At 37.7% G+C, this 26,204-nt stretch overlaps 1 protein-coding gene across 3 annotated transcripts in view; it reads left to right on the top strand.

Annotated features, from left to right (window-relative positions):
- Positions 1–12,056: 12,056 nt before the first annotated feature.
- The window catches only part of LOC131591529 (ubiquitin carboxyl-terminal hydrolase 15), a 61,541-nt gene continuing 47,393 nt past the window's right edge, over positions 12,057–26,204 (top strand). For all 3 annotated transcript variants that reach the window (XR_009280416.1, XM_058862335.1, XM_058862334.1), the window contains exons 1-2: positions 12,057–12,202; positions 23,208–23,335. Coding sequence is in view for 2 of the 3 variants with exons in the window: in XM_058862335.1 (XP_058718318.1) it covers positions 12,114–12,202; positions 23,208–23,335 (217 nt within the window). In the remaining variant the exon portion in view is untranslated. The remainder of the gene's footprint in view (positions 12,203–23,207; positions 23,336–26,204) is intronic.

The raw sequence follows: 26,204 nt of genomic DNA, 5'->3' as shown, positions 1-26,204 counted from the left end.
AGTTCCTATTTTCCTGTGTATCAAAAAGCACCAACTCTTGCAATTATGCTACAAAGAACTCCAAAATTAATCAATGTTTTCTCCTTGGTTATAAGTATGTTTTGCTGCAATTTTACATTAAAGATTACATTATGGACAAAATAAGAAACAAAGCAGACCTTCTTACCTAATGAAAATTTTAATTCCATTTTAAAATAAATGTAATTATTTTCAAAAATATGTATTGAATTATTTTCATTAGTTATGTTTACATAATTAAATTATATTAAGGAGACCTTGTAAAAACAGGCGGTTAGGCAGACCAATAGTAGTAAGCAGGTAAGTAAGATCAATGTGATTTAACAAAACAAATCATACTTATTTTTGTCTGAAACCTCTTTACCAAGGGCAACCTGTGTTGGCAGACTTGTGAACTCATCTACAAAAAGGATTAGACTTCACTGTAGACATTCATGGTGCCATTTATTATCTCATGATGCAGCATTTTCTAATCTGTACAGTGTTGTTTTAAAAACAAGCATCACACTTTCTGGTAAAAAAGGTGTCAAAATTTACTAGCCCAGTACTACTCAGTTCCTTCCCGGCTGGAGATTAACTAAGGCATTGTCAGATACATTGTTTGCTGAAAAACAAAAGGTCATCCGGGTTATTTTTCCCCCATTTAAAACTTATAAATCAATTCTTAAACAGTATTATCCAAATTTCAGGAAATAAGTTTAGTGAAAGGTAAAATTCATTAAATAATTAAATAGGAATAAGTTGTTCTGTTCCCCAGTAATTCTTTCTGATTTTAAAGCTTTCTTCCTCTAAGTTTTAACCATCTATGTTTTAATAAAGGAAGGGGGGAAAAAACTGCACTCAGGCTTGTGTATGTACATTATAAAACATTACAAGATGGCCTAAAGGTTGTTGAAGACTTTGCATTTTATGGTGTTTTAATAGTAAGGCAAAAAGTTCTATTTTTATATCATCTTTCTGCATATTGATTATGGGCAAAGTAGAGCTTTTCAAGAGTCAAGAGCAGAAGTAGTATTATTTAGAATATTACCATATTTATTCCAAAACAGCCTTAATCTGAGGAGAAGTGGGCAGGGGAAAACAAGATGGGACCAAAACATGAATAGAATGTAATTTTTAAATGTTCTGAATTGCAGATTTCAAGATATTTTCAAATGCATGACCAAAAGGAAAAATTTCTTATTTTTTTGAGAGAACTAAAGAGCATTTCAGCTTGGCTGAAGACAATCAGCTATCAATTCAGCATGAAAAAATGCCTCTGATTAATACAGAATCCAAAAAACCCCGTCCATATATATAAAAGATTACATTATCTATTTAGAGTTGCTATACCTTTCAATGAGATTACAAATGTGGGGCTAATGGATTACACAGTTAATAGTCTGAATATAAGTAATTTCTCTTGTGTAAATATGGCAGAAAATTATATATACCTAGAGAGAATTATGGCCCCTTAGATCTTAGGATGTGCTGGGCTAGGAAATCAGATTGACTGAGCTTTGCCTTCTATCTCAAGCCTTTCCTCCATCATCACACATGGCAGGAAAAGCCATGGATGTGTGCCTTTGAATTTTTCTGCTTTTATGGCTCTCATTGACAGATTCCTTTGAAGGTAGCAGTAGACAGCCTTTTCAGAGCTTGGGCTGCATGAATGCAGAGCACTATAATGCTGTGGTGGTGCTCAGAAGTCTTCATGTGTGCCTCTTTCCAGTGTTAGAACTAAGTCCACCCTCACCTGACCAAAGCAAAATTATACCCACGCTAAACAATCACTTGTGGATGGACATAAATGACACCACCTGACTCCTGCACATGCATGCCCTGCCTGGCATTCATCATCCTGCCAAAGTGCTTACCCTGGGGGACTGAGTGCCTCACTTCTGGCCAACCTGCAGAACTCCGCCAGATTGTCTCACATAGCAAGTCAGTTCAAATTTCCATTTCTTTCTCACCCACAGGGCATGATAAGCATAGCATAAGCATCTTGGATTGATCTTGGATGTGTGTAATTCTCATTTGCCAAAACACAGCCCAAATATAATGTAAGGATTATAAGCAGTGAGGGAGTGCTAGAACCTTGGGCATATATCTTCTATGGTCATGAGAATAATGTTGACATTTTCGTTCTGACCAATGATTCATCATGTATAGTTTTTTTCTAAAAATATATTTTCAAACCAGTTGTTTTTGTGATCCTGAAATACCGTATTCATAATGGGCAAAATTGGCATTTTTACTTGTGGTTGGGGGACACAGATACATAGTAGCTGCAGTGTCAGGCAGGTGTGCTGGCATTTGGCAACTGGAAGCAAGTTCAGTTCTTAGAGCTTGGTGTGGAAACGTTTGCTTTTTCAAGCAGTCCAGTTCTCTGCTCTACACAGCAGGCATAGCCCAAGATGCAGAGAGATGCTGCTGCTAGTGTGATAAACCCACTATATAAATCTTCTTTGTTTTCCTTCCACTTTAAGATTCATGGCATATCTGTTGCTCCTGACAGCCACCAGAGTTACCCCTTATCCACAACTGCCCTGGTTTTCACTGCCGTCAAGCACCTACAAATGTCATAGAAGTCCATAGAGTTCTGGGGGAGGCATTTCTGAAAAGTTCAGAGCAAGCATTGCAATGGAGAGGTTTTGCCAGCAGATGTCAGAAGGCAGAACGCTGATACCGCCTCACCAAATCCTCAAAATATCATTTCGGTCCTTTTATGCTTCCCCTGCCTGCCTTCTCCACTCCTTCTCTCCTGATACAAATAACAATACAGAAAGAAAATCATTAAGGGAACAGCGGCTGGAGGTTTTTTGTTTTCATTGGAGCCTTACACAGATACAGAAGATCCAATACCCTGTTAAGCTTCATGTCACATATGCAAGGAAAAAACGTTGTCTAAAATTTGAAGTTGCTAAACAAGCTGAATGATAACAAGTTCTGTGAGCTCTGAAACTAATGAAGTCTCGTTTTTTTTTATGGATTTTATCTCATGGTTTATTGAAGCATTTCCTATGCTGTGAAACTTCAGATCTTTGCTCTTTTTTTTGTGTAATGGTGATCCCAAGGGACAGATTTTCAGAGAGATGCTGAAACATCTTTCTGTGGCTTTTTTTCTTTTCTTCACAGGCATCCTTCCTTAATGGAATTGAATAAATTTAAGACTACTACCCATCTCTCAAATTTCGTAGAAATCACAGGGGGCTCCAAAATGCACAAGGCTTTCATCTATAGGAAACCTAGCAAAAGAAAATGCAAGGACAGCTTAATCTATTACAGACTCAGATTAATGAGGCCATTTATTTCATAGTATAACTCAGCTAGAATTACTTAAACACCTTAAATTTCACTGGCAATTTAAATGTTCCATTAAGTATTCTGATGATTTCTCATTTTCCTACCAGATTATGAATTTATGGAATATACATAAATGTGCGACTGACCATCAATCTTTGCTTTAAAACCCTGTTCCTGTGACTGCATGTTAGTAGGTTACCTCTTCTCCTTTGTTTCTCCCTCCTTTCCAGAACAGAGAGTAGGAAGCATGAAATGCCATCCTGTACATCATTTCCACATCCCCCCAGCACATCCAAGCAGGCATTGATAACACTGAGAGAGAGCAGATTTGCCTTCTACTGATGTCCTGTGACTTCCAGCTGAAGTTACTCTGAATTTCTACAATGATCTCAGCAAGCATAAGATTAAAGATAAAGATTATGGTGCTTTTCTCTTCATGTAAGCTTGTGCTTATTCCAGCTCTTTTGATTATATGTGTTTTTATTATGCCAAATTAATGAGCTTTGTTTTATTAATCTATCATATTTTAAAGCTTTGATTAGTCTAGCTCTTAATATGTTCATAAAATTAGTTTATTTATTAACTATTGTTTAAATTAACACCCTTAAATTAATACTCTCACATGGTGAAGCTGGTTTTTATTGCATTATAATGGTTACCTATCCTTCCTGACCCGAGATTATATTACATCATAAACATATAGCAACAGATTTAAAAAATTAAATAGAACTTTTATTAAGCATGAATAATAGTCATGTGGACTCATCTATGTTCATCCATAATAATGATTGCTTTTGATCTATTTTTACAGAAATGGGTCAGTTCTGTGAAAATTTAGGGTGTAGCTAAACACACTGACAAGACAGAAATGTTAAATTTTTTGCACTTTCACATTCAAAATATCATCCTCGGCAGATGAATTAAGAGCCATTTCAGTGTCTGGTAACACAACCGTACAATTTGTAATGCAGTTGTGGCTGTCATAGCAAGCAAAATTTTTTAATGGTACACCTGGAAATTGCACATATATGTAAGAGCAAGCCAATTTACTTTTAGTGTAAATAAGTTTGAGAATGATGATAACAATTGCTCAAAACCAAGGTCCATACACCTTATTAATTTTCTGGAGTTAGTTTTGAGTGTGTTGGCTGTGCATTTTAGTGACTTTTTAAAAATAATGTAATATCAACACAGTACAAGCCAATACAAAACTTCATCCCTCTCCATGTTGTCATAGCTTATGCTTACTCAGCACACCTCCACGCTGACATCCCTGTCCCAGTGCAAGTTCTGTCTGTGATGGTGAGCTTGTTCTTAATTTTTACTCCTCTCCTGTATTATCAAGGGTAACACATACTCTAATTACACCTTTTTAGGCCAATGAGTCCTTTTATGGAGACATCTGAATCAACAGAACCACAGACAGAAAATATGAAATTTTAATGTCATAGTTTTACCATGAGACAGTATTTTTAAAGTACTTACACTAGTCTTCAAATGCACATCCTGGTTATCCTAAAGAAAAGTCAAACCACCTTACTTGAATTGTCTCAGGAGTCTAAAAGCAGTTTTCCCTCTTGGCCTCAAAGAAGCCCTCAAAGAGACAAACAGGTGGACAAGAAATGATGGAGACTTTCCAGCACAGACTGAAACTGAAGAGTCTTGGATTGTCACAGATCAGGAGGGAAGAAGAAATGGTCAAGAAAAATGGTTTTGCTTCTAGGAGCATAATAAGTTAAACTATCTCATCCAGTCCAAACTGAAAGCACTCAAGTACAGTGGCTTTCTAGTGTATGGAAATCCAGACCTTCAGATGTTTTCTTGAATGAAAGCAACAATGAGTTATACCAAGCAAATTACTGTAATTCTGTAGGCTGTTGGATCCAGCTAAATCTACCTGAAGTTTGTGTGTGTGTCTTGGGCAGATCATGGAGGATCATATTCCAGTATTCCTGCTTGAATCAATCAAAGGTGCAAATGGCTGGGGAGATGGAAATTCACCATTTTCTCAGAAAAAAAAAGTAATGCCATACAAGATCCTACCAAAATGACCAGGATGCAGACGTGTGGATGACACATTTACTTTAAAGAAACCACAGCCCCATCCTCAGTTTAATTGCTTCTAGCCTCAAGCACTTTTTCACACCAGATATTTTCCTATATATTCACACAGATCACCCCAAAATAGAAATGGTGAGGAGAGTTTCTGTGCACCTACAAGATTAATGCGCTGAAAATGACATCTCAAGAGGTAAAAATTTATCCAGCAAAACTTCACCATAGTGGTCTGTCTCGTATCACAGTGGTGGGTCCTGTGATCAGTGAGGACAGCACACCTTCCTTGTGCACAGCCAACCCCTCTTCAGCCAAAGTACTCTCTTGCACTGTGATACAGTCAAGGGATGTTCTCTAAAATGTAGAAAACTGGGTCACTTAATATGCAAATATTCATTGTAAAATAAAAAAAAAAACGTAAGTATGAGCACAAAAGTTGTAGGACAGTGATTAGAGGGTGCTCTGACCCTGCAAAAAGCAGGTCCCACTCCTGGTGCAAAGGCCTGGCCTCTCCAGAAACTGTACTGCTCCAGCACGCTTGGATGCAGGGAAATGGAGTGAAAAGGACAGGGAAGCATGAGGTAAATGGGGAAGCACCAGGGCCTGGGGGGATGTGTCAGCTCTGACCCAGAGCTCTTTGAAACCACTTCTGCTTCATTGTCACCTCAGGAAAAAGGAGAAAAAGGAAAAAAAAATACAGATGTTTTATGTATTCGTTCAGAGATCCTTGCAAATTCAAAAGAAAATAATTTAATTTTACAAGGTTGACTGTCAATCAGTGATTTTTTTTTTTATTACATTATAGGTTAAAGGTCATTCCAAATGTCAACAGTCAATATCTGAATAATTTTGTCAGTATCTGAACAAGGCATGAGTCTGACCTATACTGACTGACCATCCCCTGAAGTACTTCCATGTACTATTTTGTACTTTTCCATGTACTATTACAAGAGGCAGTTTGATCCCACTGCAGAAGCTGAAAGAGGCTTTCTGTGCAAAAGGTTCCAGGATGACTGGATTGTATGTAGATACCACAATTTGCCATTGTTTCCTCTCACTATACTCCTGCATGCACACAGCAAGGGACAACACTGACATTCATTAAAACAAATGTACTTTTTCACTTACTCTGTGAAAAATTCTTTAATCACCAAAAGCTCCTGTAGCTTCTTCTGGAATGCCAGAGCAGCAACTCAAGAGTTTTTCAATTTCTAAAGCTTCCCTGTGTCTGAGATATTTTGATCAAAATATTTATTTCTCAGTCAAAATGTTTTATTTTTCCTTTTACAAATGCACTGACACTCTACTTTGAAAATTCTTTGCTTTACAAGATTGTGTGCATATATTTTCTGGTTACAGTAAGTCTAACCAAATTCCATAGTAACAGTAATGTTTTATTCTAAAGGAGGTTTGAAAAAGGAAAGCAGAAACCATATATCTAAAATTTAGAGTATTAAAATGTACCTTTATGTAATTTTGTGTGCCATGTATAAAAAAAAATTACCTTCAATGAGATATTTCCTTAATGGTTATAATTCATACGCATACATGTTTGTGCATGTAAAATGTGAAGTTGTTCTAATGTATTTGGTATATTGCTGCATTTTCTGCTGCATTTCAGTGATACTTAGTTAATGAATTGAATGTGAATTTATTAATACTTTAGATAGCCAAACAGCAAAAATACGCTGAAACAATTTTACTTGTGCCAGCAACATTTAGTTCTGCAACTTGTCTGTTGGCTGTATTAGGTCCTGCTATAAATCTCAGCATTATCTCCTTCCACTTAAGTACCAATTATTTTTCTTGAATAGGAGTCTATTTTTAGCACACAATGTGCAAATCTTACAAAACCTAACTTCTACATTGTGTTTAGATTTCATGTATCCCCAACACCTAGTGCTTAAAGCCTACATAATGAATCATCCTTTAAAAACCATGTCTCTTGAACTACATTGTTGACAAGCTCTAGGCAAAATTAATGCACTTAATTTTATCTCTTGCCTTCAAAACCAAACAGCTCATTTAGCAACTACACAGGAGAAAATTTGGATTCATTCTGATGTGAAAATCAAATACAGGAATTGATAATAGTTTTGACATACCAGACAACCATGGCTAAAACCATCATACCTTTGAAATCAGTTTCTGTGTTTAAAATTCCTAAAGGACAAACATTTGTGAACACACATAAAAATGCTGACTAACTTGTAGCAATCTAAAATAGGATGGAGTTTAGAAAAAAACATTGAATTAAGGAAATGGGAAGTAATTTCATCTTGTGGAAAATGGGTAATCATTGTATATATTAATATCTGATCAGATCATTAAAAAGCTTATTTTTCAGACATTCCTATTTCAAGTCCTAGGCCATTAGAATTTAACATTTATTTAATTGTATGTTAAGCACATATTTTATCAATAAGAACACCATTTATTAACTACATTTGTTAATGTAAAATATAACTTTAATATTTCTATATACCATATTTAGAACATATTTCTTTTAATTCTTTTCATAGTGTTATTAGAAGTCATTCCTCAGAAAATTAAAAACAGAAAAAGAATGCTCTCCATATTTAAAAAATGCAAAATTGGAGAAAATGGAAGACACTGGTTTTTCTTCCATTGTTATTAAATTAGAAATATTCTTGGGACATCCTTTGTTAATCTCACAGGACTTTTTCTATCATCATTCCCCTATATTTGCATCTATGATCTTTCTTACTTAATCTGCCCAGGGTGCCTGATTCTAGACTTAGAACATGAAGGTGAGAAGGTAAAAGAAAAATTGTGCATGTAGCTTTATACACGCTTAAAAATTAACCCTTCCTTTTTCAATAGTCTTTTTCTCTCATATGAAAGAGAATTGTGGTAATACTAATAAATAAAAATGTAGAAAAAAATGTAAATCTGATTAAATCTACTGAATAGAAAACCAACACATTTTTAAATGTTGGCTTTTTTCTTATCCCAGCAAGTGTTACTGCAATAATAGCTAGTAATTTCAATTCCATCTAGCTGAAACAAGAGTTTATATGGCTGTGTTCACCCTCTGTGAATGAGGTAGATGATGCACAGACTGGATTAGGAATAGGATTCAAACCTACAGTGCAGTCATAGTTTCATGTCTGGGACAGAAATGGGTACCTTAATTACATGCTATTTCTTTGTCTCTCAGTCTTTCAAATTTATCCTGCATTTTCTTTCTCTCTTTAAAATTGTATATTCTTATCTATTTCTGTCCATCTTTCAACTCATGCTTTCTTGGGTTACTCCAATTTTGTTACATACCGAATTTTTGTTCCCGTATCTTCCCCTCATGTTTGCCTTACATAAGCCGTGCTTTGTCTTGTTTAACTTTAGCCTACAGTTATTTCTGCTTTCTTGGGGTTTTTACTGAACTGTTTAAAAGAGGCTTGCAATTCCATTACTATTTAAAAATTACCAACTTCCATACAGTAAAAAAAAAGGATAGGGAACAAAATCAGCAGTGGTGGCACTAGTAATGGACTTTTTGCTCCACTTCGAATTCACAAAAACATATTCAGCTAATAAAATTAGCTCTACAATGGTTTCCATCATATTTATCAATGAAAAGTGAAATGATCTATGTTTTCCTAACTGGATGTTTGAACACTACATAGAAAATACACTCATCATATCCATTCTAATACATCAAACTCTGTGTCTGATGCAGTTTCAAACTGAAAAGGAAATTCATGGTTCCACCAGTGGCTGTAAGCTCACCACAGACCACTGGGGAGGGAAATCTGAAACTCTCTTTTCCCCCTCCACAAATTCCCAGAAGTGATGTAGGTGGTTGTCATGGTTCCAACCTCGACTGAGTTCATCTTACAGTAGCTGGGAGGGACCATGGCCAGGACCCAGGATTTATCCTGTGCCACCTCATCTGCTTGCCAGGGGAAAGGGAGCCTCTTCCTGAGCCAAGGAGTACCTTCTGGCCAGCTAAGGAAGCCACAGGGAGCAGTGCTATGGTGCTGGTTCTGGGATGGAGGGAGTGGTTGGGGTGGTGTGGCTGTGGTCAAGTTGAGCTCTTCAGTGAGCAGTTTTGCTGTTGCTGTCCATTTTCTTAGCTCAGTGCGGTTTCCAATAAATTGTTCTTATCTCAACCATGGTCTTCACCTTTTGGGCTTCCAATTCTTCTCTCCAGCCATGCTGCAGGAGATATGGGGGAGTGGAAGGGAGACCAAATCAGCAGCTTGTGGTTTGGAGTCTCAGTGGGAGCACTAAATTTGGAACTACCACTCTTAAACCATGGCAGTGCTCATGAAAGAAAATAAAAAGCAGTGAAGACAATTATTCTGTATTACCTGTGAGTGAGACTTGCAGTTGTCAGTTATTTTTACAGAAATTATTGTGTACATAAGTTTCTACTACAGAGATGCAGGGCTTCTCATATCCCCAAAAACCAAGTCATATTTTAAGCTTCGTTAGCCAAGTCCACTAATTGACTTGAAAACAACAACTGAGAGCTTAAACTCTATGTAGTATTGGGAATCAATAGAATCATCTTTTTACATAGTTTGTTATATGCAGCCCACTTGCTGAATGTTTGTGCTGCTATATACTGTATTAATCGCATCCTTTTTTAAGATCAAGGTTTAGAGCCACAAAAACCATGCTTACAGAAATTTGTCCATTAGCAATGAAGTCAGGCAAGGATGAAGGCCCACTGGTAGCTGGAAGGGCTGCTACCTCAGCTTTAAGATGTCTTGCATTCACTTATAACACAAGCAGTAAGATACAAATCTGTATTACAAATGCTTGGGTTTCATTAGAGAAGGTAGGTGTAGTGGTTTAGGTCATTCATCACTATCTCCAGTGCTGTTCCTGTTTACCAGGCAGCTTAAAATTTAAAGATCCTTAGGCACTGTCTAGGACACAGGTACTTGGAAACAATTCCTTGCCCACCAATAAAGCTTAACCACCCCCACCCCCCCACCCCCACCCAGATTTAACATGCATTTTCCAAGTATGTGAGTTAAGTTTTGGATACTGTTCCATTATGAAAAACAATTGTTTTCACATGAAGCACTGGTAGGCCCAGAATGAATCTTACTCTTGTCTCTCCGTGGCAGTTCATAAAGTTCTGCTTCAAATGGCACACTGTATGCTTTGCTGTCTCTATTTGTACCACTTAATACCTGTGTAGTACCACAGATAGGCTGAACTCAGAATAGGAGATCTTTAACTGAGTAACTGCAGTTGTGCAACACAAAGCACAGAGGCTCCAGGTGAACCTTTGGCAAAGTAAGCTGTTGATGGTGCTGCTACAGCCTGATGAACAATGAAGCTGTTTTCCAGCACCACAGACTGAGAAATATTTTCCTCAAAATTTCCATGAAAATATAATTTCTGTATAAATTCAATTTTGGCACAGAGATAACTTTCAGAGTGTGAACACTGTTCTTATCTGTCAAGCCCTGGTGTGTGTGGGGTGGGAACTTGCAAAGTTCTTTCTAAACTTGGAGATTCTAACCCAGAAGTTTATTCCTGAAGTGGCTGGAAACCTTCTTCTTGTTATTCAGTTAAGTTTTATCTCATTTATCTCATTAAATGTAGCCATGATATCCACAGCTCTCCGTAACCTTTATGTTTTACTTCCTTGTCCCTCCTCCTGGAATTTCACATTCTAGCTCTTAGAGAAGCCATGAATGTCATTGCCAGTCGCTCTGAGCTCCTGAGAGATCTTATATATTCAACACGATTTTCGTATTATAATTTTGTCTTTATTTCAATATCCTCATCCTCACTGATAATCCTGACAAAATACTTACTTAGCTTTGTACTACCCTGTCTGCATAACAGCCTTGCTTTCATTTTTTTTTTGCAGTGCGCATATCTAAATAGCACTTTCTAGCACTATTTGTAACAGCTACATGTACTAGATTCTATGTGCTAATTAGCTATTAATGCCTAATAGCTTGTCATACTTAACTGGCAGTCTAAGATACATTGCTGGTGTTAGTCACACAATCCGGCTGGGTGTAATGACTTGGGTGGAGGAAGGGGGCTAGGTATACAATTGCAGCCATTGCCCTTAACACCAGCTAGAGCTACAAGAACAAACTTTTGTTTTCAAATATTTGTAACCGGCACTCCAGCCCTAGATTCCCACACCGTTTTGATTCTTTGAAATCTCTATACAAACGTGAAGACAGAATTTGGTTATGTAATGCAATACGTGGCACTTTTTTGTTGTTGTTGTTGTTGTGTGTATCTGAAATGCCAAGCAACAGGTTGCACTGTTTGTACAAGGCTCAGGCAAGAGCGACTGAAACAAACACAAGTTATCCCTTGGTTTCTGCAAAGGTCTGGAAAAGCTAATGCGATTGACACAGACTATTTGAACGCACCACAGTATTTGCACAACACACACCGTATCATCATATGAATTATGGTGATCCAAACCACTCATCTGGTAGCGAGGCATAAGAGATCTAATTATACCCGCGCTACGGTGAAGGCGCTGAGGGCAAACTGAAGGCACTGAGGGAAATGTCGCCTGCCCGTCCCTCCCTGGGGTGGGTGGGGCGGGGGACGGGACGGGTGGATGGGACGAAAGACCTCCCGGCCGCTAGGGGGCGCTGCACCACCCGGGCCCGCTCCGGCCCCCGCCCCGCGGCTTCTGGGAAGGGCGGGGCGGTGGCCGCCCCCCGCAGGCGTCACTCCCAGCATGCAGCGCGGCGCGCTCCTGCCCCTGCCGCCGCTGCCGCTGCCGGGCGGAGAAGATGGCGGAGGGAGGCGCGGCGGATCTGGAGACCCAGCGCACGGACGTCGCGGCGCTGCTCAAAACCGCCCTCCGCAAGGGCGACACCTGGTGAGGGACGAGCGGGGGGGCTCGGGCGGACCGGCGCGGGCGGCGCCCCCCGCCCCCGGGGCCGCTTGGCTGCCGGAGGGACCGACCTCCTTCCCCTCGCCCCCCCACCCCGCCCCCGGGGGTGGCTCGACGTCCCTCCCGCTGCCGGGAAAGTGGAGGCGGGTGACAAGGGCAGGGAGGCAGTGGTGTTCCCCCCGCTTCCCGCCGCTCGGTTCCCGCAGCTCCTGCCAGGCGGGAAGCGGCCGCCTGGGTGCGGCGGGGCCTCGGCCTGGCCCGGGCTGCGGGGAGGCACCGAGGTCAGCGCCCTGCGGCGGAGGGCAGGGAGGGAGCGGCGCGGCTGCCGGGGCGCGCCGGCGGGTGGCAGCCCCGGATGGCGGGCCCCGAGCCCGCGGCGGGCTTGTTTTGGCTGCGCGAGGAGTATTGAGGTGGGGAAGAAGAAGAGCTCTGCTACCAGGCGTTTCTTCCATTATCCGGGTTGAAATGGCCCCGGCTTCACCTTCACGTTGTCAGAAATGGTATCTCTACCCTGGCCTAGGTGCCCTGATGCCCGTCCGTGGCTGTGATAAGCCTTGAGTTTGAATTTTATTGCGTCTGTAAACGTGTTAGCTTCCTAAGAAAGAGTCCCCGAAGGTGTGATCGAACCTTTATGATACCTTTTCGACAATGAACGTTTGAAAAATGTGCTTTTCTGGTCAGTTGTAAAATATTTCTTTGTATGTCATACAAATTGTCAACAGAATAATTCACGGTTGAAAATAATTAGGTTAAATAAGCACCCCTTTTTGCCGTGTATTTGGTAATTGAGCTTTTATAGTTGTAGTTCTGTGAGGCAAGGAAATGAGACCTTTTTTTAGGAGGGGAAAAAAATAAGGAACTGACACTTTTCCACGACTCAACCTCTTCATCTCTTCCTGTGTGAAACTGTCACCCAAAGACAAAGGCTGAAGCATTAACTTACAGAAAATTAACTATGAATACACAGAAGTAGAACTAGCCCACCTCATTTCAGCTGTCATCACTCACTGTTCCAGTTCTATAAAAGACTATATTTAACAGTGTTGATACTGCAGCATGTGTCAGAAGCATACATTCTGATGCATTATTCAAATACTGCTGAGTGTATGTTCAGTTTTGGCATATGAACAGACTGCTCTTGAAACTGGAAGAGTGTAAGAAACTAGAAAAAGGAAATGAATTTGCATGGTAGTGTTGAAAATGACCGGTGGTAGTAAAAGTGTGCTCAGGCTTAAATGTCTTTCAAGACTATATTTTTATGGTTCTGTTGAGCAGTTCCCAGTTCCTAAAACAATGTTTCAAGCAGTTAATATTGTTCAAAGTGATTGTACTTTTATTACTAGTTGACAGCATGACCGAAACAGTAAGTTTACTGTGCTGTTTACGTTTTTTAGTGTGTTCGATATTTTATTATGGAAGAATCAGTTATGTGGGAAAAGCTTCTAAATGTTCTGTGAAAATATCTAGCTGTGACTGACACTGGTATAAGTCAAGTGTTTTAAAACGGAATAAGCTACAGCGAAGACCCATTAAGTTTTACCTGTGAACTGTTAAATCGAGCTACATAAATGTGTATGCTTGTGCATTCATAGGATTTATGCTTCAAGTGTGCAGCTATCTTCACAAATTAAAGGATATGTTTAGTCCAAATGCTTTTTTAGAGGTATTTGTCAATGGCTTTTTGATCTTTTGGGACAGTAGTAAGGAAACAACAGTTAAAGTGCTGTAAACCATGATTCAGAATTGCATTGATTCAATAGTAAATACTGCTGAAAAAAATTTCAGCAATGACGTACCAGCTTGTTCTGTTTGAGCTTTAAAACATTCAGATGCAGTCCTTTTAAAAAAACTGGCTTATACATGGAAATTCTTTTCCATGCTCTTCAGAATTTAGAGTGGAGAGAGCAATAAGCTACATATGGGAAGTATAAAGCTTTGGAGGTTTTCTCTTGAGAAAAAACCAGCTGAAGAATGAGGCAAATCTTAGAAGCATCTGTGAAGTGGCTGATGAAGTTCTTCATGTACACTGCAGAGAGAAAGAAAAAAAATTGACTTGAAATGCAACGTTTTTAGAGTTAGGTATTGGAAGAAGAATTGCTAGAATTAGAAAACAGTTGAATAGTTGGTTTAGTAAGCTGTAGAGTTTGTTCCATTAGATGTTTTTAAGGGTAGCTTGGGAATAGTATGCATTAAGCAGTATTGCTCAAATGGACAGACAAGGTTAGTCTTTTAACTGCTTCAACTGCAGGGACAAGATTTTGGGCTAGTTTGTCCCAGTGATCTTTTTTGCATTCTTTATGGCCAGTTAATAAATTCAACTCTGAGAGATTGAGGATTATTCCGTCTCTCCGTTTATCTTATTTTTCCAGACATACATTAAACAAACATCAGATTTTTCCAATAAAGAACTTCCTGTGAAGAGAGAACTTACTACTTCTTTTGAATAATGTCTCCTTTCATTAGTAAAGTCAGTATGAAAACCACACTTTTGTTCCACAGAACTTGAATTAATGTAAGTTTTACTTCTTGCAGTATTGTCCAAAGGATCTTTGGGTTCTGTGGTTGAAAGACCTAGACTTGTGCTTAGGAAAAGAAAAAATGATGCATTTTGTTGTATGTCTCAGTTTTAGCATCCATACAATTATGTCTCACTATTTTGAAATTCTACTGGTGCTTGACAAGTGAGGAGAATTTATTATCTGAGGAGATTTTACCCTCTCATTTAGAATGACAAAAATTATTGGTTGTTACAGCTGCAGACAAATCTGAGCTCAGTGTCGTCAGAAGTTGAAGAGCTGTTGATGTTCATCAGATTTTTAGGCACAGTATAATTTGTGTGACCAACTGGTCTTGATGATGTCATTTAATGCCTTTGTAGCTGCAGTGATATTTTTGAGAACCTTGCCAGGTTTTTCTGTTTTTACAGTGTCATGGAAGTACAGTTTTCAGTACTGAAAGTTATTGATCTTGGAATAGTTTTGTTATAGAGGGGAAGACTCTTTCTCTGTGTGACTTCTTGGGTGATTTCTCTGTTACTTCTTCACTGTATTAAAGGGTGATTTCTTGATTTTACCTTTAAAACCACCTTCTGCCCTGACTTCCCTGTAGTTCCTGTTCTTTTGTGGCTGTCTTAGTCAGAGATGTTGTCTCAATAATTCAGATATGACATTACAAATGCTTTCATACTCTTGGCTGCCTCTTGCACATACTGTCCCTCCATGGTCTAGGATACATAACCACATTTCTCACCTTTAGGTATCACCTGCCAGTAAATGTTTTACTTAAAGTGAGTAATAGTGACTTCAAAATAGCTAACAGCTCAGCAGTCAGTTTTACCACTGATTGTCTCTCTTCATCCCAGGGTTTTCTCACTGTGATTCTTTCATCTATTGCTTGCCATAACAATTTGTGATCTGATGATAAAATAGAAGTTACTTGGATAAGAATTAGACAGTTACAGTGGGCAAAAACTATCCCATGGAGTTTTAGTGGCTAAGGGAACAATTGCAATCATTAGATGTTGGAACAGGGAATATCAAGTAGCAGTAGAAATATATACTGTATACAAAATGTATTAGTGAAACCATTCTACTGTCCAGTTCTGGTGTCCACATGTGACAGAAGGTGTTCATTTAGAATGGGTTCAGACATCTCAAAATCTCACAGAGCAAGCAGAGGCCTTGTCTATCAGAGAAGAGCTTAGAGAACCTTTATCTGTTTTCCTAGAATTTTGGGTTGTGTGCTGAAATAGTTACGTAAGAGGAAGATGTCTTCTAGGATAAGGATTTTTTAACAAGCAGATAAAGATTTAAGACACTATGTAAACTGGAGCTAGTCAGGTTTAGGCCAGAAGGAAGATGTTGATTTTCAGCCCTGTTAGCCAATGAATTTTGGTGCCAGTCATCACTTCACAAGAGTGATGAGATAGATTTTTAATCTCTTCTTGGTTTTTAGGACTTGCAAATTAGTAAAACTACAGAAGTATTGTTTTTTAGTTTTCAGATGTGTCTGATACACATCACTTCTGAAGTTCTGCTGAACCTAGGTAGAGTACTGTTGTTATCCAAGCAGTACATTTCTTGGACAATGAAACAAATGCTCTTTTCTTAACCTGTGGGAATTTCATTGCCTTTTCAGTTGTAATACTTGGTCATTGAAGAGAGTAAGTAAAAATGAAGTGGGGTAAGAATCCTTTCCAGTGAGTGATTAGTAGATATGATAAGTTCAACCTTAAAGGACTTTTCTTCCAGAAGTTAATTTCTCCGCTGAACATAAGCATTTTATTTCTAGCTGCAGTGAAAACTCATGAATCTTGATGAACAGACATCTGTAGCCCTGCTTAAAAACCCTGCAGTGCCCATCATTGATGACAGCCTTGATGCTGAAGTGCTTAGCTTTAATAGCATTTTACACAGTGGTCTTCAAAGAACATTCTGAGTTGGAAGGGGACCCACAAAGATCCTCAGGTCCAACTCAGCCCTGCACAGGATATCCCCAAGAGTTAGGCCATGTACCTTTTTCTCACTACTGTCATCTCAGTGTTTTCCACATTTCGTTGTCCAACATTGTGTTGTACATGAGCAGAACTTAGATTGAAAGTTAATGGAAGATTTTACTTGTTTTTACTGAGGGCATGATGAGAAGTTATGGACCTGGACTTCAATAATATTCAGAATTATATTCTACATTATTTTGATAACCTCATGAAATGAGAAACGAGGAACGCTATGTCAATGTTCCGAGGATAGAGTAATAGTTGAATGGGCTTGTTGTTGTTTGTTTTTTTTCAAATGAGGTTTAAGTTGCTGATTTTGACTTTTAAATCTTGTGGTTGAAGATTTAAAATCTAACATCTTTGGTGTTAGGTTTTTCTCACTGCAGAAGGAATGGTGCTGCATGTGACCAGTGGCTTACAATGATTTAAATTCTTCTGGACAGTACTTAGAGTGGAAATTAGTAGATGCATTTTTATTCTGTTAATTGGTTAGGTGGGGTGAGAGCATGTTAAAATCATGTGTGTTACAGGCTTTTGCCTGAAAATTGATTTGTTAGATTATTTTTTAATGAAAAGTCTTTACTTAAATGGAGAATTTCTAAGAGTGTACAAAATACTTACATGATTAATATAATATTCACACTGAAATTTTAACATAAATTTAACATAAATTTTAACATCATTTTAAATAAAATTAATAAAATTTTAACACAAATTTTAACATAAAATTGCCCTCCACTAATTTTGGCTGAATCATACTTTTTGGTTGATCTCTTGGTGGTATGGATGAAGAGTGTGCTGCTTAGGCTACTGCAGCACATTATGGGAGTGGAGCTTATTGTCTGCTGTAGTGAGAATTTGATTAGTTGATTTGAAATCTTGGTGCATTTTATTGAACTAAACACTTATTTCTGAAGAGGAATCTGGAATACTTAGATGGATTTCTTGAAAATGGGAGGTAAACTATATATTTTGTTGTCTTTGACCCCTGCATTTTTTTCTTGTGCATTTACCTATATTTTGAATAAAAAGATGGTATGGTTTCTGTGATAGAGTGGAATAATTATTGCCAGTTTGAACTTGAAGAACTTGTTAATTCTGGAAGAAAATTGAATTTGAAGGCATCCATTAATTATAAGTGTATTTGGTCAAGCAAGTTTTGTCACCTTGAAGTGGAAATACAGATACAAACCCATTCTTACATTTGTATTGTTATAGTTGCGGTTGTGCAAGAGCAAAAATCAGATGCTGTGCCTTTAAGCAGAAGTCCTAATTTGCTTTCTGCAAAACAGTCGTTCCACTTTGTCCTCTGTATTGCTTAATCTGTACTCATGCACTGTGAGGAGAGTAAAAAAAGTCCTCACGTATCTCTCTGGACAATTTGCACAGTTTTACTGTTAAAAGTGAAATAGCTTCTGTTCAGAAGATACGATGTCCCAGCAGTATACAGTGCAGAATGAATGTCTCTCTGGGAAATGTCTTTATTGCATATTAAAGCTTTTTGTTTTGATTTTGAATTCAAAGAGCTGGTGTATTGGTCAATATAAATAAATCTAGGTTACAGGTTAATTCTTTCTGTATATAATGGTCACAAGCATTCAGAATGCTTTTGACAGCAGTGGGAAATACCAAGATCTTAGTCATATTGTTCAGATATTTTTCTATCAACTTGGATGTTGAGGTAAAGAATGAATGCTGTTGTACTTGTGTAATGTTTCTATTATGTTAATTAGGTTTATTAAGTCAAAATACGCAGTAAATCACAGGTGAACTTGAATTACATTAAAAAGTTACAAACTATGGGAGAATTTTAGAAATCGGTTAGTAAGCTTCCTGTAGTACTTTCTTTTGTTCAGTGAACAATATCCATGTAGTCATGCAGCTGTGAAATTTTAAAACTTCCATAAACTTAAAATTGATTTTTATTATTTGTTGAGCTTTTATTTAAGACATGAAGGTGTATTTACAAGTCTTGTTAATAGCTTCAAATTTTTGTGCTCGTAAGTTAATCTGCAAAGGCTGTAAGTCATCCTTTTTTGGGCTGCCTTGAGTCTCTACGGTTGATCTTTTGGTCATACATAAGGATATGGTCTTTTCTGGTAAATTTAATTGGGTGACCCCATTTTATTGAGTTTTCATGGCAAAGTGTTGGTAGCAGGGTTGCCACAGGGGTGGCTTTTAGGAGAAGCTGCCAGAAGCTTCCCCTAGGTCTTAGAGAGCCAGTGCCAGCCGACTCCAGATGGACTGACCACTGGCCAAGGCCAAATATCCCAAATTGAAGGCGACCCATAAGGAACATTGAATCTAACTTCCTGCTCTTTTCAGGACTGCCTAAAGCTAAACCATATGGATAAGAGTGTTTTCCAGATGATTCTTGAACTGACTGGCTTGGTGCTGTGACCACTTCCCTAGGGAGCCTATTCCAGTGACCAGCCACCCTCTCAGGCTTTTCATGCTGTCAAGTATGAGCTTCCCCTGTTGCAGCTTCATTCCGTTTCCATGTTGTATTCCATTATCTGGCATTCCAGAGGATTCTAGAGTATAAATTGTCCCTTGTATATGATAGTCCACTTCAGACAGGCAAGGAACATTTTACAGAAGAGAGCAGATATATCTTATGAAGCAATCTGAAGCTCTGCTCAGAAGTAAGTGCTCAGAAGTAAGGTAATGAAGTAGGCCAGACTTGAATTGAGAACATATTCACATGTTCTATGATTTTTGATTCTACTTGCACAAAGAAAATTTTAGTGTACATAATATAACCAAGAAAAAACTCCTGAAGCTAATTAAACTGTACAAATACTTCCAGTATTGTTAATACTGAAAATTCCATATTTGAGTGTAATTTTCAGCAAATGGTACGTACACGTATGGTTATGCTTACTTTTAGCATAAAAAAGGTTTGGGACTATTCCAGTGTTACTGACCAATTGGCTCTAAGTGACTTGGTTGTACTGTTTCCTACAAACAATTTGAGATTACTGATTTATTTGAAATATCTATAAATGTCAGTTATCTGCTGTTTTAGAGTTAACGAGTTCATTTGGCTGTGCAGTTGTCTTAGTTTTTAAGGTTTGCCCCTCAAAGCAGAATATCTAGAAATTTGAACTGTTCTTGAATTTAATCTTTGTTCAAATTCTCTAAATTTGTTTTATGGCAGAAGATGGGTTGGTTATCCTGCTCACTAGCTGAACTGATGACATTCCAGTGAGCAAAGTTTGTGTTTCCTGGTTGAGTGGAATCTTGATTCCATCAGTTAATAAACATTTCATAATCATAATTCTTAAAAGTGGACAGGCCATACATTTTAACTTTGATGGGGAGTTCTGGGGTAGCCTTCTTGGTCAGGTCCACAGTTCAGAAAACTATTGTAGCATTAGACTCATTTGGATCTCCTTCCTGCATTAGGTAATAGTAACAAAAATAAAAGCAAAACATTGTACCAATTTTGATATAAATATGTGTTGGTCTCTGTTTTACTAATGGATGGTATGCTATTTTTGTATCTGGGACAACACACATTACAGGGAAGTGTATCTGGTCCAAGTGCATGCCCCAAGTTTTTAATATTTTTTCCTTAAAAAAGGATCAGATATCATTTAAGAAATGAGGGTTTAGCAGATATAGTTCTGTTTACTTGAGTTTCCTCTTAAATTGGACGTCCCTCATCGGTAATACTTAGTTTTCAGGTGGTTGATTGTATCATGGATATTATAACACTGATGAAAAGATAAATTAAGTTGCCTTCCAGTGGTTTGCCTTCTCTTGCGCAGATGAGTAGTCTTGTTGATCCTGGTGAGAATGCTGTATTGAATGTGTTTTTAGAGTCAAAAGCTTTAAATTAAAAATCTTTTGACTTTTCCCATTAATGCTAAGAAGTCTGGATTTTAGCTACAGGAGTGCTTTAGCAGGTTGATTGGTTTGCTTAAACTGAGCATGGTGTAATTGTGCTCCTTTTTTTTTTCCCCTTCCCCACCATAATCTTTAATGTGGCATATCCTTCTTGCATAAAATGAGGATAGTATATGGCATTTGAATGCAAATTTCTGGTTTCCCTAATCTTACTGGAAAAGTAGTATTTCATGTCTTGATTAAGAGCAAATTCTTGTAACGGAGTGTTCTGGTTTTGGCAAGGACAGAGTTAATTTTGCCGGGAGCCCAACCCTGGGCATATCCAGGTTATTATGCTGTAGCACCCCCAGGGGTGGGAGTCAAGGGCTCCTGCTTGGGAGAAGAGGGGTATGGCTTCAGAATGGGAAAAGGTATGGCGGGAGGGGAAACCCATCCACCATTGTTCATTGTCCCCCAGGATGAGCATTTTGTGTGTAAGTCACCCTCTTTTCTACACCACTGTTATTAATATTGTTGCTGTTACTGTTCATTTTTCTTATCTCATTTCTGTTTCCAGTAAATTATTACTACCTCAGCCTGTAATCTCTGCTTTTTAATGGGGTGGGAAAATGGGAGCAGTTTATGGGGTTTTGGGGTTTTTTTTATTCCGAATACTAAATTGGGGAATAGCATTCTTAAACCAGGATGAGAGAGATTATGGCTACTGTGACTGTGTTCAGTAATAACTCAAAATAGCTTTTCTCACCCGTACCAGATTTCTATTGAAGCAAAAGTAGCAGAATGTTCATTAAAACACCTAATATTGATAAAACGTAAATACATGTGTACATGCACATACATGCTTATAGCCAGTCATTTGCTGTAAGAATTCACATCTATAGTGTCTGCTAGCATTTTTCAAAGTCCGTACGTGCAAATTTTTTTTCTTGGCTAAATAAATGCAGTAAATCTTCCTTTTCCATGTAATGCAAGTTACCTCTACTTTGAGGTAAAGGAGCTTGACTGTGCTGTTTAGTTCTTATCATACTTACACACTTGAATGATTTATAAGTGGCCTTTCAACTTCCTTTATACAAAAAATATTAAGCTCTTATTTGAGCCTGGAAAGACTTCTAAATTCAAAATTCTGAAATGTGAAGGGAAGTGATGAAAGATTTTTTGCACTTTGTGTTAGGAAGCAGAAACGTTACAACATTTCTGTTAGGGAGGACCCTAAAGAGATACTGCACAGCAAATTTTGGTTGATGGCAAAATTAATTTGATATGGAAGAAGAAAGCTGATGAAATAGTGAAATAGATAGTGTTGAATATCTAAAATCTGTAAAAGTGGTGGACCCCAAGCTTTCTCACACTTAAATTTTATTATCAAAAATTTGTATTCATCACTCTGTTACCTGGAGTGTGATAAGACATTTAACACAAAGCATTTGAAAAGTAAAATGATTCTCCGGGCACAGTAATTTCTTTGTCATTAATTAAAGGCAGTTTGCCTGTATGATAGTTTTTCTTCCGTGTAAAATTATATCATTCCTTCTTAAGATTTATAGTTCATTCAAATTTAGGTCAAGAAAGTAGAAGCCAATGGGACGAGGTTAGCAGGTTTCGTGGGGCTGCATTTATGACTACACACAGTTAGAGCTCTTATGGAATAGAGCTGAATGGCCACAGCAGAAGAGAAAGGGGAGAAGGCTGCTGGCCTTAAGTATGTTCATGAGAATGGAAACTTAGTGTATAAAGCAAAAGGCAAGGGTATGTCAGATTAATCAAATTCAGTTTCATGCTAACATAGTAGCAAAAGGTTTGGGACAGACCAGGCAGAAGAAGATGAATACTTCTAGGAAGGAGAAATAATGCATATGGTATCTTTATAAAAAAAAAAAAAAATATCTGAGCATCACTGAACAAATTTGGTATCTTGATCTTAAAGAAATTCTAGACAAAAAGGTATAAAATGTAGGTATCACTGGACTTTGTAAAAGCCGGATTGTGACAACAGTTTAATCTGGGTAAAAATACTGTAGAGCTGAGATTAGAGATATAATCGCTTTATATGGAAGTGTGATGTTGATAATTATTTGTAGGAGGAACATCTAGTCCTCTGTCAAAAGCAGAGCATTTACTGTTTGTGTTGATGTTGACTCAGAAGAAGAAAACACGCTCTCTGGTTCTTGACAAGGAATCAGAGTTCTGAAGTTAATTTTAAGTTGCACAAGAATGTTATAAATAAAACTCCAGCAGCAGACAATTCCTTATTAAAAGTTCTCTTTCACTTTTTAAAAGGCTGTCTAATTATAGAGATTTAACTTGAATCTACCAAATTCAAAAATCAAGAATAGGAATTAAAGGTGACAATCCTTCATGCTAAAAAGGGATTTTTTTTATTTTCTTTTTCAACTTACCATTTTTCAACCTCTGATATGTTGTATTGACAGTCTTGCAAAAGCTGTACCTGGTGCTGTCAGTGAGATATTTAATTGACCACAGGTAAAGTCCTTGCTGGTAGGAGATGCTGATAATGGTTAGCAGAGCAGAGAGAAAAGCATTGTCATTTCACAGGGCTGATGAATGCTGGTGCATTATCATGAATGAGGTAGGAAGTAGCAGCATGCCAATAATTAATATGTATGTCTTCTTCCTTTAAAGGTATCTAGTGGATAGTCGCTGGTTCAAACAGTGGAAAAAATATGTTGGTTTTGACAGCTGGGACAAATACCAGATGGGAGATCAGAATGTGTACCCTGGTCCTATTGATAACTCTGGACTGCTCAAAGGTAACTGCTTCTCACTGTGAAATAAGCCAAGTGTACATTAAGTGTGAGATTGTCACAGGTAGTTCATCTTTTGAAGCTGGCAGTGTAAATGAACCTCAGCATATACAAAGGTAAAAATTTGGGTTTCTTTTCAGACCATGACAACGGAACTGGAATAGATTTCCCTAATAAGTCACAATTTTATAAATACAATTATTGGAACTTCTTTGTGATGGTAACAAAATATGGAATAATGTACAAATTCTTGGTTTATAATGAGATTTTGAGTTATCTTGTGAACTGAAAATTAGTTAAGTTACCAAAAAGATAGCTTGAATTCACTATGATTTCTCTTTTTTGGTAGTTAAACCAAATTGGTTGATTTAAATTAAAATTTTTAACTTGAATTCTAAAACTTCTGTAAATGAGCCCCAAGTCTTTACTTTAGTTCTGGAACAATTGAAGCAGTGGTATTATTCAGTTCAATGACTTAGGTTGTGTAAAATGATAATTTTCTATATTCTTTATGGTCTTGTAAGGATATTAAACTCTCACTACTATAATTACTCAAGTCTGACTGACTTTTGCTGAACTGTGGCCAAATTTGTGAGCACAGGTCTCGGAATACTTTCCCACATATTTTAATCTTCACATCAAATTCTGTAATTAATGTCCAGTATCAAAATACCATTAATGCTGTTAATATTTAATCTGCGAAATCTAGCAGATACAAAATTGAGCAGATGACTAATTGGTTTTCTTCTTTGCAGTCACAGGTAATGTAATAATACTGCTTATTCTATTGGCACATAGTAATACCAGTTTTTCCAACTTCATGGGGTTTATGATGAACTCGACTTTATTAATTCAAAACTTCTGTAATTAGTGTCTCATTATTTTACAAATTAAATGTTAAAGATGATTGTGTCTTTCATAAAACTTGCTGTGCCATATTCTACTAATTGAGTGTGAATGAGTGTGTATGTCTGACACTGACCAGTGCCTTTGTTGAAGGTGCTGTATTGTCATATACATTAATATGTCTTCCATCCAGAAACTTTAAGGTCTTTTTGCCTCAGGTGAGTGTTGTGTTTTGTTTTCTGAAATGTGAGGATTTAGATTTTTGTGCGTTCTTGTAGTGAGGCAGGGATGTTCAGGTGATACATCTCAGCTGACATCAGATGTAGCAACATCTTATCCTCAGTGAGGTAGTATTAGCTTATTCTCTTATTTTGTGTCTTCCCTTTCAAAAATAGGTGTTTTCTAGTTGTGCCAAGTGCTGTTAGTTCATCTGTACCATTTATAATTTAATCTACATACATATTCAGATTATGTTTAAAGCTACTGTTGTTATAAAGCTTACTTTAGGATTGGCTGTCCAAATTTGAAGTCATGTTGACTGTTTTCCTGAAAGCTTCTAAAAACCTGTGTTCTGTTGTTTTGACACTACCAGTGTCCCTTTCAAAATAAACAGCATCAGGGGTTGTGAGCTTAATTTTTTGCTCATTCATGGTTCTAAAATATAGCTCTACATTGGCAGTGATTCCATGCAATCAGTTATCCTCCGACATCTACTATTCCTGTTAAAATTGAGGGCATTAGTGCCCAGCAAATAATAGCTTTCTCTTTCACCCACTGCAAAGCAACAATCCTCTGTACTACGTTTTCTGTGTAGTATAAACTGACCCTGAAAATGTTTGGATTTTAGTCTTGTCTTTTGCACAAAGTATGCCCTTGTTGCTCTCATGCTGCTCTTCTTAAATATGTGCATCTGATATAAAGAATAAAAAAATCTAAAATGGGCATGCTTTCTCAGATATTCTGCTGTGTAATGCAGTGATAAGGAAAACTGTAATTGAATTCATGAAAGACTGATTCCAGGAAACTGAAGCAGTATATTGTGCTTATATTACTTAAATGCTTCTCCCTTGTTTCCAGAACATTTGGATGAAGTGAGAGCAATGAAAAGTAACAGGTAGAGATTTCAGTTAATCTCAACATGTGCAAAAAATATCGAATGTGATGTAATGCACGTGTCATGTTCAAAAGAAGAGATACATCGTCAAAGCGGGCACAAGGAAGTAGGTATTTAGAGTAGCTGATTGTTTATCATAGAAAATGGTGTTGTATATGAGGGACTGAATTGTCAGAATCAGGGAATCTGTTTGATAGTTCTGAAAAAAAAATAACCTAAAAGAAATGTTGGTATTTTTAGGAGATAATAGAATCCAAATTACACCTTCTTACAATATAAGATCAGTGCAGAAATACCATATGAATCTTGTGAAGAGTTACATAGACTTGGAGAAGTGCTTGTGGATTTCTCCTCACACTGTGCTCCCAGTTACAGTGTGATGCTTCCAGATTGAGAGACAGCTGCCCTAAATGTTTGAAGCTCAAAGTGTCTCACATCTGGAATCACCTCTCAGACCTAAAAGATAGCTGCTAGTAATAAGGATTGAATGAAAGCTAAAAGCATGCTGCTTACATTAAGAGATTCCAAATTGTGCTTCATTCAAGTGCAACATCTCCCCTTCCCTGCAAAGAATTTTGTAGTGACTGTTTCCAGACCACATAGGATCCTTTAAATAAGAGGTTGTACCAGGCTACTTTCCTGGTCTGACATTGGGTGAATGTCTTTAAACTTTGTTTTGAATCTACAATTAACTACTCATTCTCATTTTCAGCTGTGGAAATATCCATGATGATGTGGGAATATGTGTGAAGTGAGTGGGAGAAATGAATTGGTTTCTCTGAAAGCTAGGAGGATGGTGTATGATAACAAACTAGGGGCTTATAATTGCATGGCAATATAAAGTTGTCACTCATACAGTAAAGGAATACCACCTGGGATAGGTGTACTAAGCATGAACTGGATAGTTTGTCTACA

The sequence above is a fragment of the Poecile atricapillus genome, chromosome W, assembly GCF_030490865.1.
Source record: "Poecile atricapillus isolate bPoeAtr1 chromosome W, bPoeAtr1.hap1, whole genome shotgun sequence".
Taxonomy (NCBI): domain Eukaryota; kingdom Metazoa; phylum Chordata; class Aves; order Passeriformes; family Paridae; genus Poecile; species Poecile atricapillus.
Note: the sequence above shows the minus strand (reverse complement) of the source record. Positions and strands in the feature narration are given on the sequence as shown.